Source organism: Aethina tumida, chromosome 3 (assembly GCF_024364675.1).
Source record: "Aethina tumida isolate Nest 87 chromosome 3, icAetTumi1.1, whole genome shotgun sequence".
Taxonomy (NCBI): domain Eukaryota; kingdom Metazoa; phylum Arthropoda; class Insecta; order Coleoptera; family Nitidulidae; genus Aethina; species Aethina tumida.
This window is the reverse complement of record NC_065437.1, coordinates 25,868,398-25,885,283: the sequence shown is the minus strand read 5'-3', so window position 1 is coordinate 25,885,283 and position 16,886 is coordinate 25,868,398. Positions and strand designations below refer to the sequence as shown.

At 32.1% G+C, this 16,886-nt stretch overlaps 4 protein-coding genes and 1 long non-coding RNA gene across 6 annotated transcripts; 2 read left to right on the top strand and 3 right to left on the bottom strand.

Moving 5' to 3' along the window:
- Nucleotides 1-22: 22 nt before the first annotated feature.
- LOC109594436 (acylpyruvase FAHD1, mitochondrial) lies at nt 23-1,077 on the bottom strand. The gene is made up of 4 exons (XM_020009653.2): nt 799-1,077; nt 651-747; nt 429-572; nt 23-381 (listed from the first exon to the last, which is right to left on the bottom strand). The coding sequence occupies exons 1-4, from the start codon at nt 861-863 to the stop codon at nt 37-39; spliced, it is 651 nt and encodes a 216-aa protein (XP_019865212.2). The 5' UTR covers nt 864-1,077; the 3' UTR covers nt 23-36.
- Nucleotides 1,078-2,422: 1,345 nt separating this feature from the next.
- On the top strand, nt 2,423-4,193 carry LOC109594435 (phospholipid phosphatase 5). The gene is made up of 4 exons (XM_020009652.2): nt 2,423-2,674; nt 3,180-3,449; nt 3,695-3,987; nt 4,036-4,193. Exons 1-4 carry the CDS (start codon nt 2,559-2,561, stop codon nt 4,164-4,166), a joined length of 810 nt encoding a protein of 269 aa, XP_019865211.1. The 5' UTR covers nt 2,423-2,558; the 3' UTR covers nt 4,167-4,193.
- Nucleotides 4,194-4,224: 31 nt separating this feature from the next.
- On the bottom strand, nt 4,225-6,967 carry LOC109594434 (probable phosphoserine aminotransferase). Its single transcript, XM_020009650.2, has 4 exons — nt 6,653-6,967; nt 5,658-5,788; nt 4,813-5,358; nt 4,225-4,759 (listed from the first exon to the last, which is right to left on the bottom strand). The coding sequence occupies exons 1-4, from the start codon at nt 6,710-6,712 to the stop codon at nt 4,387-4,389; spliced, it is 1,110 nt and encodes a 369-aa protein (XP_019865209.2). The 5' UTR covers nt 6,713-6,967; the 3' UTR covers nt 4,225-4,386.
- Nucleotides 6,968-7,742: 775 nt separating this feature from the next.
- Nucleotides 7,743-11,666, bottom strand: LOC126265021 (uncharacterized). Its single transcript, XR_007547576.1, has 2 exons — nt 11,544-11,666; nt 7,743-8,038 (listed from the first exon to the last, which is right to left on the bottom strand). It is a non-coding gene; the product is annotated as an uncharacterized LOC126265021 (long non-coding RNA).
- On the top strand, nt 10,585-16,045 carry LOC109594389 (transmembrane protein 181). 2 transcript variants are annotated; one of them, XM_020009612.2, is made up of 12 exons: nt 10,585-10,714; nt 12,078-12,238; nt 12,300-12,583; nt 12,635-12,737; nt 12,796-12,949; nt 12,999-13,079; nt 13,138-13,237; nt 13,294-13,421; nt 14,957-15,106; nt 15,162-15,264; nt 15,315-15,539; nt 15,591-16,045. In XM_020009612.2, the coding sequence occupies exons 2-12, from the start codon at nt 12,081-12,083 to the stop codon at nt 15,719-15,721; spliced, it is 1,617 nt and encodes a 538-aa protein (XP_019865171.1). In that variant the 5' UTR covers nt 10,585-10,714; nt 12,078-12,080; the 3' UTR covers nt 15,722-16,045. The 2 variants fall into 2 exon arrangements, with proteins under 2 accessions (XP_019865171.1, XP_049821141.1); XM_049965184.1 differs by having other exon boundaries at nt 15,315-16,045.
- The last annotated feature ends 841 nt before the right edge of the window (nt 16,046-16,886 follow it).

The window sequence follows — 16,886 nt, the reverse complement described above, 5'->3', positions numbered from 1 at the left end:
TGTTTGTAATAAAAGACACAAATAAATCACGTCCTTTTATTTGTCATGTTCCACCTTAAATTTAAATTCGGCAATATTTTTAATGCCACCTTCGATGACATCCCCGGGAAACACCGGACCCATACCCGGCGGCGACCCAGTCACAATCAAATCGTTTGGTTCCAGAGTCATGTACTTGGATAGATACGAAACTAAAAAGGGCACGTTGAACACCAAGTCGCTGGTGTTGCCTCTTTGACGACATTTCCCGTTGACGTTGCACCACAATTCCACGTTTCCCGGATCGGAAATGCAGCTTTTAGGAATAAATTTGCTGACTGGACAAGCTGTGTCGAATCCCTTTGCTATTGTCCATGACTGACCATTTTGTCTAGCTGCTTTCTAAAATGGCAGACGTTTAGGCATTACTTTTACTAATGGAAACTTACAATTTGGCAAGTTGCGGTCATATCTAGGGCTACACAATAACCGCCTACATATTCCATAGCGTCACATACACTGACATGTTTTGCTGCCTTTCCTATTACTACACCCAATTCGACCTCCTCGTTTACTTCAAATTCTTTGGGTAGCTGGAATTTAATTGGATATAAAATATTCCTTTTACAACAAATTTCAGATGTAAATTAATTTATTTAAAACGGACCCACCCTAATCGTTTCTCCTTCAACTATGTAACTAGTTGGAGGTTTCAAGAACACACCAGGTTTCTCAGGTATTGGAATTTTCAAAATTTTTATCAGCTCACTGAAATAATACAATTAAAATGCGTGCACAAGTAAAACGTTTATTACACACTGATAATTAGCTGCGATTCCTATAATTTTCTTTCCTTTTTGAGCGAAATTTTCGAGGGAGCACATTACAAAATATACCTCTTATGTAATTTTGGATTTGAAATTTCGCGGGGCTTGAAGCTGGTTTACTTTAGTTGATGAAGAAGATGTTATTTTTTAAATTTTGAACATGATTTTAAAAGGAGTAATGTAGTGTTTGACATTATCATTATTGGTACATTTTTACTGTATGATTTGACGGAAAACCAAAATCGCTGTTGCCAAATTATTTTTTCCCATCCTTTCGAAAATGAAAAGTGAAATATTTATCTTAAAATATTTTGTGATTCATGTCTCACACAATTTTTTGTTACTCGTGCGTTTGTAAAATCTTTTGATTACATATATTCCCACATACACATGGGAGTGACAATATAGAATGGTGGTGTTAATTGAATATACTGTAACCATTACATGCAATCTTAAACTGAATTTTAAAATTCTAGAAATCTTCTAGAGGCAAAATATTATAATCAAATACAAAAGAGAAACTACATGATAATGACGTTGTGACGCTCACTTAATTATATTTATCAGAAATATGGAATTAGTATTTCTGTTTATTATCTATTTGGTGACTAATTGTTTAATATGATTCATTAACTACCTGAGGCAACCACAAAACAAATCATGATAAAAGTAATAAGTTATAGTTAGGCAACCCAGATATCTTCCGTGGAGATTTAATTAGTCTGAATATTCATACATTAGAATAGACTTCTATGTTACTGAAATTACTCAAATATGGATTAATAATTATATTTGCCTATATTAACTGAATGATAATATTTCAAGGTATAGAAAAAAATTCAAACCATTCAAATAATATTTTCAATAATATATTTGTGTTGCACATAATAATCTGTGGTTTTCTATGAATCTGTGTTGTGTACCACAAATGTACTTTCAAAGACATATTTTTTTATTTCACTTCAGAAAAAACAAACAACAAAACCGTTACAAGCTGTAATTTACAATTATTGTTGACGAGTTGGGGTTTAGTTATAGGTATGCGGCGCATATTATGCGTTGTATAGGTTAAGTTTGGTCAACCGTTTCTGTGACAATTTAAGCACGTTCAAAATGAGTACCCCTTCAAGTCTTTCGAGCGATGAAGAATTTGATCCGCGTCCAAATCGTGAGAACAGAGTAGCCAAAAAATCAACCGCCTCCGCCGCGGGCAGCTCCAGTTCAACATCAGCTGCATCTTCCAGTAGCAAATATGCTACCAGACAAACCCGATCAAAAAATCAGAAGGCTGTCGTCGATAAGTTTTTGGAAAACTTCAATCCGGACACTAGCGTACGTGAAAAACGAAAGCTCATAAGGAAAATCAATCCCCCATCCAATGTACGTAGACCTGTAGGAGCTTTGTTTGACGAGCATGGCGTACATATTAATTCCGGACTGGATTTGTGTGACTGCTTGGTCGAAGATTGTGTGGGCTGTTTCTTTGACTGTCCAAAATGTGGATCTCCAAAATGTGGCACCGAATGCAGGGTTCACCGTAAATATGTTGTCGAACAGATTGAGTATCATGGCTATGATCATGTAATCAAAAATACTCTCCAAAAATGAAGTTGCATTCATTTGTTTTCAATTTTTTTTTAGTTGTCATACTAAAGGTTGAATGATCCATAAAGAAAGTGACAATACTAACAAAATGTAGTTGTTGTCATTTTCTGAAATTTCATAAGCATTACAAAAATTATTGGTTGTACAATGATATGCCCAAATTCTTCCAAACGAATTAATTATTTTTCATTTTTACACAATGGCAATGTTAAGGATGTACTAATTGAAATTGCATGTAGATTTGCTTTATGGATCTTGTTTGCGTAAGTTTTATTTGACATGTTAATCCCAAACTGAATTTTATGTAAAAATAACTATTTGAGTTTTGTTTATGGATCTTGTTTGTGTAAGTTTTATTTGACATGTTAATCCCAAACTGAATTTTAAGTAATAATAACTATTTGAGTTTTGTTTATGGATCTTGTTTGTGTAAGTTTTATTTGACATGTTAATCCCAAACTGAATTTTAAGTAATAATAACTATTTGAGTTTTGTTTATGGATCTTGTTTGCATAAGTTTTATTTGACATGTTAATCCCAAACTGAATTTTAAGTAATAATAACTATTTGAGTTTTGTTCTGTCATATATTTGTATTTTATACAGTATATTAAATAAATCTTTATAAAAAGAAGGACTTTTAATAATTGCCCCTTGTCATTTAAAGTGTGTTTCACAAACAACTAAATTATAAAATAATTTTTGTGAAAGAAAAAAGTAGTAGTAGTAAAACTCCTAGAAATGGGTATATTTCGAGTATCAATTTTAGAATCTTGGAGCGTCAAGAACCCTTTATAAGGATCATCGATGAAGAGGAACTCTGGATGTACAAGTATCCAGTTGTTTCATCTTATGTAAGGGCGAGGTACTTATGGCAATTCGTTATATTTGTGCCTGCAGTGGTTTTCCTATTAGAATTTATCTATTACTACCACGATGAAGACATGGTAGAAGAAATAAAAAACGATATCGCTGCTTTAACGCTTGCTTATCCTATAAGTGGAATAATAACTTCTGCCCTTAAAGTTACAGTAGGAAGGTAATTAAAAACTAAAATGTACATACAGTAGGAAGAGCGTTTGACCCGTCTGAGAGATATCATGCATGACAGAGACAGTAGAAGTCTGTCCAATGGGAGACTGTCTCTATTGTCTTTACTGTCTCTAATGTTCATGTCTCTTGCAGGATTCAGATGGATTAAACTCTTTTCGTACTGTATATGTCTATCTATAGTTACTTACTACTATTAAGTCCTTAGATTAAGTTATATATGTTACATTTTAGACCAAGACCTAATTTCTTCTACCGATGCTTTCCCGATGGTTTTGGGACGAGTTTGACAAGTTGCACCGGCAGCTACTCAGAATACATGGACGGACGACGCAGTTTTCCTAGCGGCCACGCATCTTTTGCTTTCACCAGCATGGTCTATTTAACTCTTAACTTAACGCGAATCTTAAATATACGCCACACTCAAAACAATAAGGCTGTGAGACTGATATTTTGTGTTTTACCCGTTTTTTTGGCCACATTGATAGCTGTTAGCAGAACTTGTGACTATCACCATCATTATTCAGGTAATTGTGTTTAATACCGTTTTATTTTTTAAAGATTAATGTTTTTAGATGCAATTGCTGGTGCTTTAATTGGTTCAAGTGTAGCATCATTTGTTTATTGGGCTTATAACAACTACATAATGGTTGAAGATCCACTTTCAACCAAAACTGAAACTAATAAGTATTGTCATGCAAAATGAATTATAGTAAACATAAATGCTGATATATTTGATTTAGTTTATTATAAAAACGCTAAGATCTATATACATTATATTTATTGATACTGTTCAATCACAAAGATCATGGCCTGACCATGTTATCCTTAATAGCAACCTTTCTAAACAACCTCCAGTCTTATAAATACCTTATAATAAAGTATAAAATAAATATTGTTTATTAATAATTAAAGGAGAGAACATTTTATACATCGTTAGCCTCTTGGAAGGACTTCATCAATTTGACTAAGGCTTTTACATCTGAAAGACTGACGGCATTGTACAGAGAAGCTCTTATACCACCCACACTTCTGTGGCCTTTGAGTTGTTGCATGTATTGTTTTTCAGCCTCAACCAGGAATTTCTTTTCCAACTCTTCGTTGCCGTTGGGTCTTCCTATTCTAAATGGAATGTTAATCCTACTTCTCACATTTTCGTCAATGGGACATGTGTAGAAACCGTTGGATTTTTCAATAGCATCATAAAGAAGAGTAGATTTTTCTTTAGACTGATTTTCCATTCCTTCTATTCCACCGTTCTTAATAATCCATTGGAGCACCTTCTCCATAACGTACACACTTAAATAAATTTTAATTAGTTCTGTAATTATCAACATTATCTATGAACTTACGAGAAAGTAGTTGGTGTATTATGAACGGAGTTGGCTTTGTGAATATTTGTGAAGTCGAGGATGGCTGGACATATTTTCATAGGGTTGCCTAAGAGATCTTCTCTTATAATGACAAAAGTGACACCAGCAGGTCCAATGTTTTTCTGGGCTCCACCGAACACGCAGCCGAACTTCGAAACGTCGAACTTCTTGGTCATGATGCTGGATGACATGTCAGCCACCAAGGGAACACCTGGCAATGTTTCCGGAATGTATGGGAATTCTACACCGTCGACAGTTTCGTTATCACAGTAATACAAATAGGAAGCATTTGGGTTGCGGACCCAAGTGTTTTGGTCGGGAATTTTACCGGGTTTTTCTGCTTTCGGAAATACAAGATTGACGGAACCATATTTGGAGGCCTCTTTAAAGGCTGCGTTCGACCAGGTTCCAGTAACTGCATAATCGGCGGTGCCGGTACGGCCTATGAGGTTCATAGCGATGGCGGCAAATCCACCCAGACCACCTCCAGCCATCAAGAGGATTTTATAGTTGCTTGGAACAGTCCTTGAATAAAAAAAATAAAAAATAAGCTTTTGTGGCAGTTGAAATTGTTTTATTAAATAAATTGTGATTATTATGGGATTATCCCAATAACACATTGACCTCTTAACGTCATATCAGTTGATCCGAACGTGTTTTAAGTATGTTCAGTTCAAAGTTGTAGACATCTAGATAAGTATTAAGATATTAAAATGTTAAATATTTGCATTAAATTAGACTGCTAAGAAAAAAATATGCGTCATAATTGTATTAATATCATTAGTTGTACTTTAAATTAAGCAGATTAGTTTTAATATACTTACAACAAGTCTCTAATAGCTTTCTGAGCATCGTTGTTAATTTTGTCATATTCTTTGGATCTGTGGCTCATCTCCATTATGCTCATTCCACAGTTTTTGTAACACAAAAGTTCTGATTGTACATCTTTTAAAACCTGAAAAAAAGAAAGAAAAATCCTCTTAAGGTTGGACAATTAAGATGTACTTAGCACAAATCCCGCAAGGTGGTTTCAAACAGCTGAGTAAGTTGTTTGTTGGGAGATAGTAATCAAGATCTTTCAAGCTGTGAATCACACGTTTAGTTCGGACTAAATTTTCAACAAATCGTAGTATTTGTGAATATACAAATTATTTACTTTACTTCAGAATATATTAAAATGTTATCAAATTATATAAAATATTTGAAGCGGGCTACACAAAGTAAAAAGGAAACTGATTTTAAAATTTAAATTTATTTAAAATATGCATTTAGTCTAATGGAGGGATTTAAAAAGTGAATGTGAAATTTAGTTCCGCATATTAAAATTCTCTTCTAAAAGTGAGAGTTAATAATCATCTGGTAATACGTAACATTAACATAACCATTATTTGTATGATATTGAAAACAACATAACACGTGCAAACTTCCTATAGTGTAGAATTTCTTTATCAATATTTTTATTGTTAGATAGACATTCTATTTCCTTAATCTAAACTAAAATCCAAGGTCTCTGCATAATTATTAGATTTTAACACACGTACATATGGACGATTTGAGTTATAAGTAAAAAACAAGGCTAGGTAAGATCTAAATTTAAAGTAAACAAACTCTCAATTGATTTTGATTCAATTTATATTTTAAGGCCTTGAACAATTGTATTCGCAATAATGGGAATAATTGTGTCATTCCATGATACTAAATATTGATAACAATCACACATTTTAAACAGCTGATTCACTGGTCGACACCAGGTACATACAGAAGGAAATAGGAACAACTTATGTTGTTACTGACATCCATTTTTAATTACAGTCCTTACCTCTTGGGGTAATTTGGCTGGCCCAGCGCCAAAATTAAGAGCTGATGTGCTACTACCCATTTTCTCTTTACTTCCACAAAACACTAAATATCACCAATTTGCCACTATGAGTGCTCTAAACACTGATGTATAAGACACCGTGCTTGTTAAAGTGGACGACGTACGGTACTATACGGGATATATATTCCAGTCCCAAACGTAGTGGGGATATACTTAAATCAATTTTTGACTGGCTGCTTTATCGTGGACGCCGGGTTTTTATACTACGATCTTGTTTTTATTTCATTAACAACGTCAATTTGTAATGCGTTAAAGACACTTGCGACAAAAAATGCGTAACCGGAGGATAGCAGAGATAAACTTATCATATGTTATCTGTTCAATCCGATTCGATATATTTATTGGGCACGTAGTACGTGTGAATTATATTTTTTAGTTTGAATTGATTTTATCAATACGATGTACAGCGTGGCTTTTTTACTTTTATCGTTACCGCTGAAACGAACATTGCTCAGACTCCATATTTGCAAATTTCAAAATAGGTCTTTATTTAAGTCTTTTGATAAACCAATAAGAAGCTTTACACACTGATTCTTAACTGAAATAACACACTTCTGAGAAAAAGCTTTTTGAACTGATAAACAAATCATAATGACTTAATTTGTGTTAAAAATATTTAAAAATTACATAAATTATATGTGTTCATTAAGGATCCTCCTTAGTTTATGATAATTTTTTTACCACCCCGTATATTTACTTACTGAAATATTGCCCAAAAATGTTTGTAAGTAAATCTCGCGTCAGTAAATCAATTTATGAACGTCACCAACAAAATTGCAAAAGCATTGTTTCATGTTATTATGAAATAAAATGTACTGTTTCCTAATGTGACCCGTGTGTATACGGGGTCACCATCTTTATAAACACAGCATCATCAATACCCATAGGAACAAAATAACCCTTGGAATTTCATCATACGTGTTTCACAATATATACATTGTTTTGTACGGTGATACAAAAACACCTTATCGGAGCAGCAGAATTATTGGATGATTTTTATATAATTTTACGAAAACACAGTAAAAAACCATTGTTTCAGTTAAAAATATATTTTCGGCTAGTTAAAAATACAAGACCAAATAAAGTAAAAAGGCAATACCATCCATATCCTTTTCTTTGGTTGCTATTCCCATCAGGTATTTCTTTACATTGTGGGCATCTCCAAGTATTTAAATTTTTAATCTTATTATACGTCCTATAGGAAATATTCAGACAACATCCGTGGTACCATTGTTGACATCCTTGACAAAACAAAATCTTATTGTCAATGTTTTCGTTTATAGTATCCCAACAATAATTACAAAAATCAACCATATCTTCCATTATCTAAAAAAAAATAAATTAAATTATATTAGATTTTTGTCAAAAGTATGAAAATGATTTGCACATAATGGTGAATAAAAATTTGCAAACTACTTTTACAATATAACTATAAACATGTGTATCATAATGTATTTTCCCATGAACCTTGCTGGTGGCAATGATGTAATTTTAGATAATTTATCAATTCTAAAATATAATAATTACGATACATCATTTTAATCAAAATTGAAAAGTTTCCGTTAACTAAAAGAAGAGGAGGATTATGTAGCCACAACCAAACTTATATGGAATCATCTTGTAATTAGGAGAAACGGTGTATAATTGGGATAAAAATATTTTTAAAATAAAAAGCTGTTTATCCAAACCAATTTTACTATAAAACTACAGGCAAAATCATTAAAACAAATTTTATTACAACAAATAACAATAATGTGGATTTCTTAGAAAATAAATTTTACGGTAAATTAGATTTTAAGAAAAAATAAAAGGTTTTTGTTGATCTAATAATCAGAGTTGGCATGCTTTCTATTAAATTATTAATGTCTTCTTGGTGAATATTTCCCCATTCCTCTAAAGCTACCGGTGTACCATAAGTTGTTTTGTGTTGTCAGGGTTTTTTGATCAACCCTAATTCAACTTTAAGCGTTATCTCATAAGTGCTCAATGAGATTAAGATCAGACAAACAAGAAGGCCACTCAAATTTCATTACAATTTCCACTTCCAGTAGAGGAGCATTGTCCTGCGAAAATAGGAAAGAATCCCCGAAACACCTCCCCAGAGGCTTACTACAGGTTGTAGCACTAAATCCACATACCTATGAGCGGTTAGTAACTGTCTAATGAGAATTAAAGGAGTCTTTTCACCAATGATAATGCCATTCCAAAACATTACATTTCTTCCTTTATTTTTGGGTACCGATCGGCCAACACTAAGCCTATCTTATCTCCTACGACCTCTTAAAACACGAATCCGCCGATCGACTGATTGTCCGCCAATTCTGGTGTCGTCCGAAAATAACACATTTCGTCAATCTTCAATTGTCCAGTTTTTATGCTCCAAACACCAACTTAAGCAGTCAACTCTATTTTACTTTGATAGTTGTGGCTCCTTCTTCTGCTAATTAATTCCCGGGCGCGAAGCGATTTCCTAACAGTTTCGACCAAAAGACTAACACCTGCAGCTTGCGGAAGTCGCCTTTGAAGCTTGGGATAGGTTGTTGTGGGATTTATTTTTACTGTGTGAGCTAAAAAAGGGTCCAGACTTTTTGTGATGACTCTTCCACGACTTCTCCGGGACCTATTTTTTAGGGTTTAAAATTCCAGAAAACTTGAATAAGTTTTCGAAACTATGCCCTATGTGACCCCTATCGTTTCTTCCCTCTGCGACATGCCTTGTGCTAACAGCAATAATTCTTCCCCTCTAGATTTCTAAAAACCCCACATAAGGCATTTTAAATAAAATTTGCGAAAATAAGTAAGTTCACTTCACTACTAAAAAATTATTCTTTCTTGTCAACACTATGTAATTTCTGGCAAATAAAAATTATTGATAATAAAAATAAAGAATGAGTCTCCCATTTAACCAAAATGAATAATTACACACTTAACATAAATAACAAATTATATAGTTATTGTAGTTTTAACGTGATCTATAAGATGGTGTAATTTTTGAGTTAACTTGCGTATTAAAAAATTGTTTCACATTTCAACATCATCCGTTAGTAACAGGGTCAACATTTTGAAATTGTAAACTGTTTGATTGATAAGAAATTTTTGTTACTCGTGATTCAGTTTATTGCAGTTCGATCTAATAATTCATCCGGAATTATTCGGATTGTGGAAATGACCCGTTCTATATAATTATTATTATCATCATATTAATATCAAAGGACGATTATTAATGAAATAATTTAAATTATTCTGATGATTTATGTGTAAAATTAAATATATATTACGTTCGTAAAATATTATGTGGTATACCATACAAAATTCTGCACATTACAACTGTATATGAATTAATTAGAGAAACCGTATTTATTGGTCACTCCATAGATGACATTTATATTTGTAAAACAATTGTCAATTGTTCTCTGTGGGCGTAAAATTATTTAAAAAAATATATTAACTGATTGTATTATTGTAGTGTTTTATTAATAAAAATAAATACAAAATAAACATTTGAAATGTTTTTTAACGATAAGTAATATTAATATGGTATAAATATACAATTTTATAATAATAAAATATTAACATCATCATAAATTTTCTTATGGTAAATCGATTATTGCATTTTTGTCTTTTGTAACTTCAAAAATAATATTATGTGGTCTCAGTTTCAATAACTATGGTAAATATATATATATATATATATATATATATATATATATATATATATATATATATATATATATATTTAAATTATTATTTACGCAGTAGAACAAACAAGAACAGTCCCGGAAAATCACGGAGAAAACTGAACACAAGCAACATGTGTCAGAAAAGCAGGAGTGTGCCATTGGCGCAGATCAATAACAGGACTTTACCATTCCTTTCGTGCTTCATGTGATTCAATTTGTGATTCTCTGCAACGTACAGTCCTTGCTAGTGTCTTATATGCCATTTTATTTTGAATTTTTGCTTGTTGCTGGAAACTTATGAGAAAATCCAAATTATATCCAGGTAAGCACCGACTAAACGGTTGTAGTGTTGTGGTTTGTTAAAAAGTTAATTTAGTGAACTAGTGGTATAGATAACAGACGGCCTTGACTATCTGTTTATTAGTTTGTATTGGTTTATTTTGAATTTTTACCTTTTTTTTGTAGTGGTTCAATCCAAGTGTGGACAAGATCATAAAATCAATACAATAACCGTTTATCTATCGTACAACATAAAATTTGAACCATTGTGTATTGTATTAACTACATAAGTAATTTTTAAATGATAAATCTGAGTGTAACACTTCACTATTAGTGAAATGATCAAAACCGTTTTATAATATTTAATAATTTAAATTTTTTGAGACATTTGCGTTGTCATTACTATGTATATATATATATATCTCCTCTTAATTTTGTATACCTTTGTTAATAAGTACATATTCTTTAAGAACCAGCCCTGTTCGATTCTAAATGATTGTGTCAATGCGCTAAATGTTCTACGCAATTCATTAATTAGCCCTGGATTTCCGCCTGGATGTGGAACAATGTTGGTTGCCTAGTACTACCTAAACACATTTACATACAATTTCATTATATTTATTGACATAAATACTAAACAAGTTTTGTATTTTTATACCGAAATAATTTAATATAATAATAGCCTACAAGCAGTACCGGCGTTAGGAGAGGGCGCAGTTTCAATGGCAGATATGGGAGGCCGTAGAAATCATACCCAGGACGCCCATAGTACTAAAATTAGCACTCCCTACACGTGTTTATTATGTTCTACATACACTTTTATTACAAACACGAATCCCAATCTTAACTACTAACTAAAACTCCCTATATACCTCTTTTTTGTGTCTTCTTGATGAAGGCTAGTAACAAAACACTGCACTATTATGTTCTAAATAGTACACCACAGAATACCCAGCAAAGACTATATACACCCAGTAGTACATTACATTACAGGATTTTCTGGCGGAGTTGTCATGCGTAAATGTTTTCCAATATTATACCAGTAATATTAATTATGTGATCTGCGGAAAGTATGTAATTTTTTATTCAAATATGAATAATTTATTTAATTTAAAAATAGACAATACCAATTTATATCGATATATATATATATATATATATATATATATATATATAGAGGACATGAAGACAGATTTCTGATTTTCCTTTGTTCCTGACAACACCGAAAACTAGATTCGAAATATGCATGCTTTATTGTGAGGAAAAAGGGATTCTCCTAGCTGGATAAATGGGTTGCATACAATTACTTCCATGGTTCACGTAAAATTCATAAATGATGAAACAATACATTTTTCTTTGTTGTAATAAAGTTAAAACAGAAAAGTCAATTTTGTTGTATTGTTTAGGAAATGGCGAAAATGGACAACGCCAACTTTGGCTACGCATATCAATTACCATCCGGAGGCTGGACCTTAAGGATACGAAACATTTTATCACAATTTAGCGATATTTTCAGCGAATTCGATAAATACATCGCTCCGGCTTATCACCATGACAGATGCGAAAGGTACTAATACCATTAGTTTGTATATTCGTTTACTTATGATATTTGCACGTTGCTGTTTCAGATCTGTTCAGATGCGACTGTACACAATGCATAAAAGAGAATTTGTAATGGTTTTTCTAGCATTTTTTGCCTGTTTTGGCTTAGGAATATTCGTGGGGATCACAGGTCCCCCAATAACTAGTACTGTGGAATTGGATGGAAAATCCTTGTTGCCAAAGGATAACCAGAATCACACAAATAAAAAGGACATTGCCACTGGGCCATTTACAATGAGGACTCCCCCAATGACAACATATTCACAACAGTTGTGGGTCATCGCAAAATTGTCCACGGAAAATATTGATGGTGAGAAATTGTGATTTTGCGAAATTGTTTTATATATTATTATAATTTTAGGGGAAATTATTGATAAAATTTTCCACGTGGCAATTTCCATACAAGGTTTAAACGCAGAACATAAACCTGTGTCGATCCTCGATCCTAGTAATGCTAATAATAGGTACAGTAACAGTAAATACGTACAATAAATAATATCAATAAATTAAACATGATTCCAGAACGAGACATTTAAAATGTGAGAAACAAACTTGTGATGAATTTATAGTATTACATTTAGGCTATTTGGATTATACACACTATATTATAACAGTAAACTTTTATGGACTAGAATTGTTTCACAAAAGAAACAACATAAACGAATTGTTCTTTTACGTAAGTTAAAACTAATTAAGTAAATAAACTATTACTAATTAAATTTTAGTTTAAAACCTACAATCCTGGCTTTACCCAGATTGAAATATGGTTTAGGTTCATCTTTTTGATATCGACTTTTGGGATAACAGTAAGTGGAAATATTTTTCATCACATTGCCAATTGATAATCCTGAATTTATATTTTAGTGGTGGTTTGCCCATACGTTGCGAAAGTACGCTATGTACGATTGGTCAATTGAACAAAAATGGATGTCAGTACTTTTGCCACTATTAATGGCTTATAACAGTGAGTAACTGACCTAATTATTTTAGTTGCTAAAATTGTGATTGTGATATTTTTAGATCCGATTTTTCCTATGTCGTTTTTGTGTAATTCCTGGATACCGGGAATGATCGATGCAATTGCACAAGCCACGTTTTTGTGTGCGTTGTTGCTATTTTGGCTGTGTATTTATCACGGATTAAGACAGGTACTCTTATATACATTTACTATTTATAACAGTCATTTATTCGAGAAAGTAAGTTATTTGAGATTATTGACTCATTATTATTTAATCGCTTGACGCAAGATAAATTTTTGGAATCGGAATCACAACAATACATGACTAACTAGTAATAATAAAGACCTAATATTATCCACTCGTAATTAATCACTTTCAATAAAAGGTGCTATTGTTTACGTAAGAAAACGTATAAACTTAAATAATGTAGAACTTATTTAATATTTATTATACTGTAGAAAAGCTTAATTACCTTCACAGTTTATCGTTCTTCGAGATAACGAAAGTTTAGTAAACTATGAGTTATAAATTACACTTCGTAATAGTAATTTACAATTATGGTCTTATAGCGTATTATAATAAAAGCTTTTATATTCTTTGTATAATATCCTTTTTGTTATTTATCATTTTGGCTCATCTGTGAGGTACAGACTTGTCCATTTTCTTAATATATGACAAGTCTCTTAGTCATCTCTTGTTTATCGTTAAATTATAATTTTTCTTACAGTTTCTCTTCGACCAGAGATTAAATATTTGTAATAAGCAATAGACCAATGTAAAGGTTAAGGCTTTCGTGACCATTGTTTCCATATCTATACTTGTTCGGGTATATTGGTCGACGTTTGTTGGAATTATTTGCCGACGTTTCGTTAGCACGAGTGGTTAGCATCTTCAGAGGTCTGATTTAGTTCGTGTCACTTTGACAACTTATTGACAACTAAATGATAACTTAGACAACTGATGTTCTAGAAATTTCATTCTGTTCGTTGGCCGTTCTTATCTGCTTAACGATTTTGGTATTTTTGAGCACTGGTGTTCATATTTTATCAAGCTTAAATGCTTCTTCTTCTTTTCTGTTGAAGTTGTTTCTAAGTTTGTGGATTTCAATAGCTTCCCTAATCATCCAGTTGTCGAGACAAGCAATTGTGTATCTTGATTTATGATTTTCATATAACAGTGCATGTTCAGCTACAACAGACTTGTCTGATTGACCTAGTTTGCAGCTTCGTTTGTGTTCCTTAATCCTAGTCCCTATTGAACGTTTTGTGGTACCGATATATACTTTTCCGCAAGAGCATGGTATGCGGTATATCCCAGAAGCTGTTTGATGGTCTCTCCTATCTTTGGCAGATCTGAGACTATGTTGAACCTTCCTTGTTGGTATAAAAACAGTATGGATGTTATGTTTTAACAAGATTTTTCCAATTCTATCGGTAACGTTAGAAATATATGAGAGAAAAGTTTTACCAATCGTGGGCACACTACTACTTCACGTTGTAATGATTCACCCATATCCCAACTGCTCTTAATTTTTGTTTGTCATTTACATGATGCCTTTCCATAATAATAAAAGTATAAGATACAAAATTGCACCATTTAACGGGACCTAGAAGTACGAGAAATGGTAAAAAAACATTTTTTGCATTAAAAAATGTGTTGCACGGTGTTTATGTTATAATTTGATATAACTATGGCCACTAATGATATAAATTATTAATTTTCAGAATGAGAGGAATTTGATAACTTTTTATCTGCCAAAGCTGTTTACCGTAGCAATGTTATGGTTTCCTGCAATTATATTGTCCACTTGGCAAAGATATAACGAACTTCAGGATCCAACTTATAACCATACTATTGATACATCCAATTTTTATGTTAGTATTTTCAACAGTAGATAATTTTAGTCTTCTAAATTGACAACCATTACAGATTGTGAAGGCCTTTTTCTTCATATTTGGAGTAATTTACCTAGTATACTTACTACTTTTAATTGTTAGAGCCTACAGCGAATTAAGATCCATGCCATTTTTTGGTGAGCAACTTCCACAAGTAACTAATTGAATTTCAATGGAGTCGTTTTAGGATTGAGATTGAAATTTTTAACACTACTTATGCTTGTGGTGATAGTTATAAGTTGCATTATAACTGTGCTGCGTTTCGGGGTCGGTGTTCTCGAAGATAATTTCGTGGCACAGCTTTCAACCCACTATAACAGCTCAGCGCAGTTCATGTCCTTCTACGGACTACTCAACTTCTATCTCTACACAATGGCGTACGTTTACAGTCCAACAAATAAAAATGTCCACGGTAAGCTCCCATTTAAAATATTCGCAGATTGTACTAATGTATATTTTGCAGAATTTGGTATCACCAAAGATAATCCTGCCTTTTCAATGATTAACGACTCGGACGAGGATGTGATCTACGGTTCGGACGACGAAAGTCGAAGGCCCTTGAACAGAACGAGGAACGACGACGACAGTGACTGATTAAAAAGTATTAATAACAATATTTGTTGTATTGTTGATGAAACTCACTGACTTGTATCAAGTTTACTATGTTGTTTGTTCAGCCGTTGAATGTTAAGGGGGCTGGTTTCAGTAGGTGTAGTAAATAGGGATGTTTTAGCAGTTAAATCGATGTTTAATAATTCTGCGTTACTTCACTGTTTATTAAGTCGCTGAAGACCAGTCTTCAACGAAGTTAAGCAACTGAATGTCAATATTGAAGATGTAGAACTACGCGTACCTAATATTCAGGTACTGTCCTTTCTTCCGTTCGATGAGATTATAATAAAATATTTTAAAGTTTTACTGAAATTTTATTTATACGACCAGGTGAGAGAAATAAAACACCGTTTCGACATTTATGTGTAATCAATATTACAATATCAACATTACAAATACATCACCAATAAAATAAAATAGCTTGACAGGTGGAACTTCAAACCGCTCTTCTAAAAATTATACATTTTTCAAACATTGATTTCCATGTTCTAGTACATCGTACACTAACGCACAGACTACCAATGTTACATTTTTATGGGTATATACTTTATATTGATTGTCTATATTACAATGCTTAATTTCTACTACCAACAATATCCATAAATAACATACATACTGTTAACATTTCCACATACATTTAACATATACTTATATATTTTAATACTGTGTTATGAATTTGTCATTACTGTAAAATAATTTGAACATCTAATCAAGTTAATGGAAATAACACAAATTAATAATTTGATTTTTTAATGTAGTAACATAGATTGATTATTGTATGTTTCAATAGAAGTATAAACATAAAATTACAATAACCAACAACATTTTCTAATATACTTTCAACAAGTTGCTTATCTTATCAACAATTTAATGATATTACCATCATAATATACAAAACTTTAATTCTACTAGTTGATTTGTAAATTATGATTAATAATATAATAATCAACACCGATGTAAAAAATATTTATTATAAATATAAATAACTTTAGACAAAAGTAGAAATCAAATAGGAAGGTTCTCCTTATCTCAGTTTTCCATTTTTTCTTCATTACTCCATCATACAGAATATTTCTATGTACATTTCTTGTACGTTGTAAATAAAAGTATTTTACAAAGTTGAAGAATTTATAATGAATTAACTCAA

Bases quoted from the DNA above. Each gene is read 5' to 3' on its own strand.
- LOC109594436 (XM_020009653.2), bottom strand. From the start codon at position 863: ATGTGCTCCCTCGAAAATTTCGCTCAAAAAGGAAAGAAAATTATAGGA. The intron at 748-798 runs GTGTGTAATAAA...GTATTATTTCAG, and splicing joins GGAATCGCAGCTAATTATCA to TGAGCTGATAAAAATTTTGA. The intron at 382-428 runs GTAAGTTTCCAT...CTGCCATTTTAG, and splicing joins TGACCGCAACTTGCCAAATT to AAAGCAGCTAGACAAAATGG.
- LOC109594435 (XM_020009652.2), top strand. From the start codon at position 2,559: ATGATATGCCCAAATTCTTCCAAACGAATTAATTATTTTTCATTTTTA. The intron at 2,675-3,179 runs GTAAGTTTTATT...TATCAATTTTAG, and splicing joins GCTTTATGGATCTTGTTTGC to AATCTTGGAGCGTCAAGAAC. The intron at 3,988-4,035 runs GTAATTGTGTTT...TAATGTTTTTAG, and splicing joins CTATCACCATCATTATTCAG to ATGCAATTGCTGGTGCTTTA.
- LOC109594434 (XM_020009650.2), bottom strand. From the start codon at position 6,712: ATGGGTAGTAGCACATCAGCTCTTAATTTTGGCGCTGGGCCAGCCAAA. The intron at 5,789-6,652 runs GTAAGGACTGTA...TCTTTTTTTCAG, and splicing joins CAGCCAAATTACCCCAAGAG to GTTTTAAAAGATGTACAATC. The intron at 4,760-4,812 runs GTAAGTTCATAG...AATTTATTTAAG, and splicing joins AATACACCAACTACTTTCTC to TGTGTACGTTATGGAGAAGG.
- LOC109594389 (XM_049965184.1), top strand. From the start codon at position 12,081: ATGGCGAAAATGGACAACGCCAACTTTGGCTACGCATATCAATTACCA. The intron at 12,584-12,634 runs GTGAGAAATTGT...TTATAATTTTAG, and splicing joins GTCCACGGAAAATATTGATG to GGGAAATTATTGATAAAATT. The intron at 13,238-13,293 runs GTGAGTAACTGA...TGATATTTTTAG, and splicing joins ACTATTAATGGCTTATAACA to ATCCGATTTTTCCTATGTCG.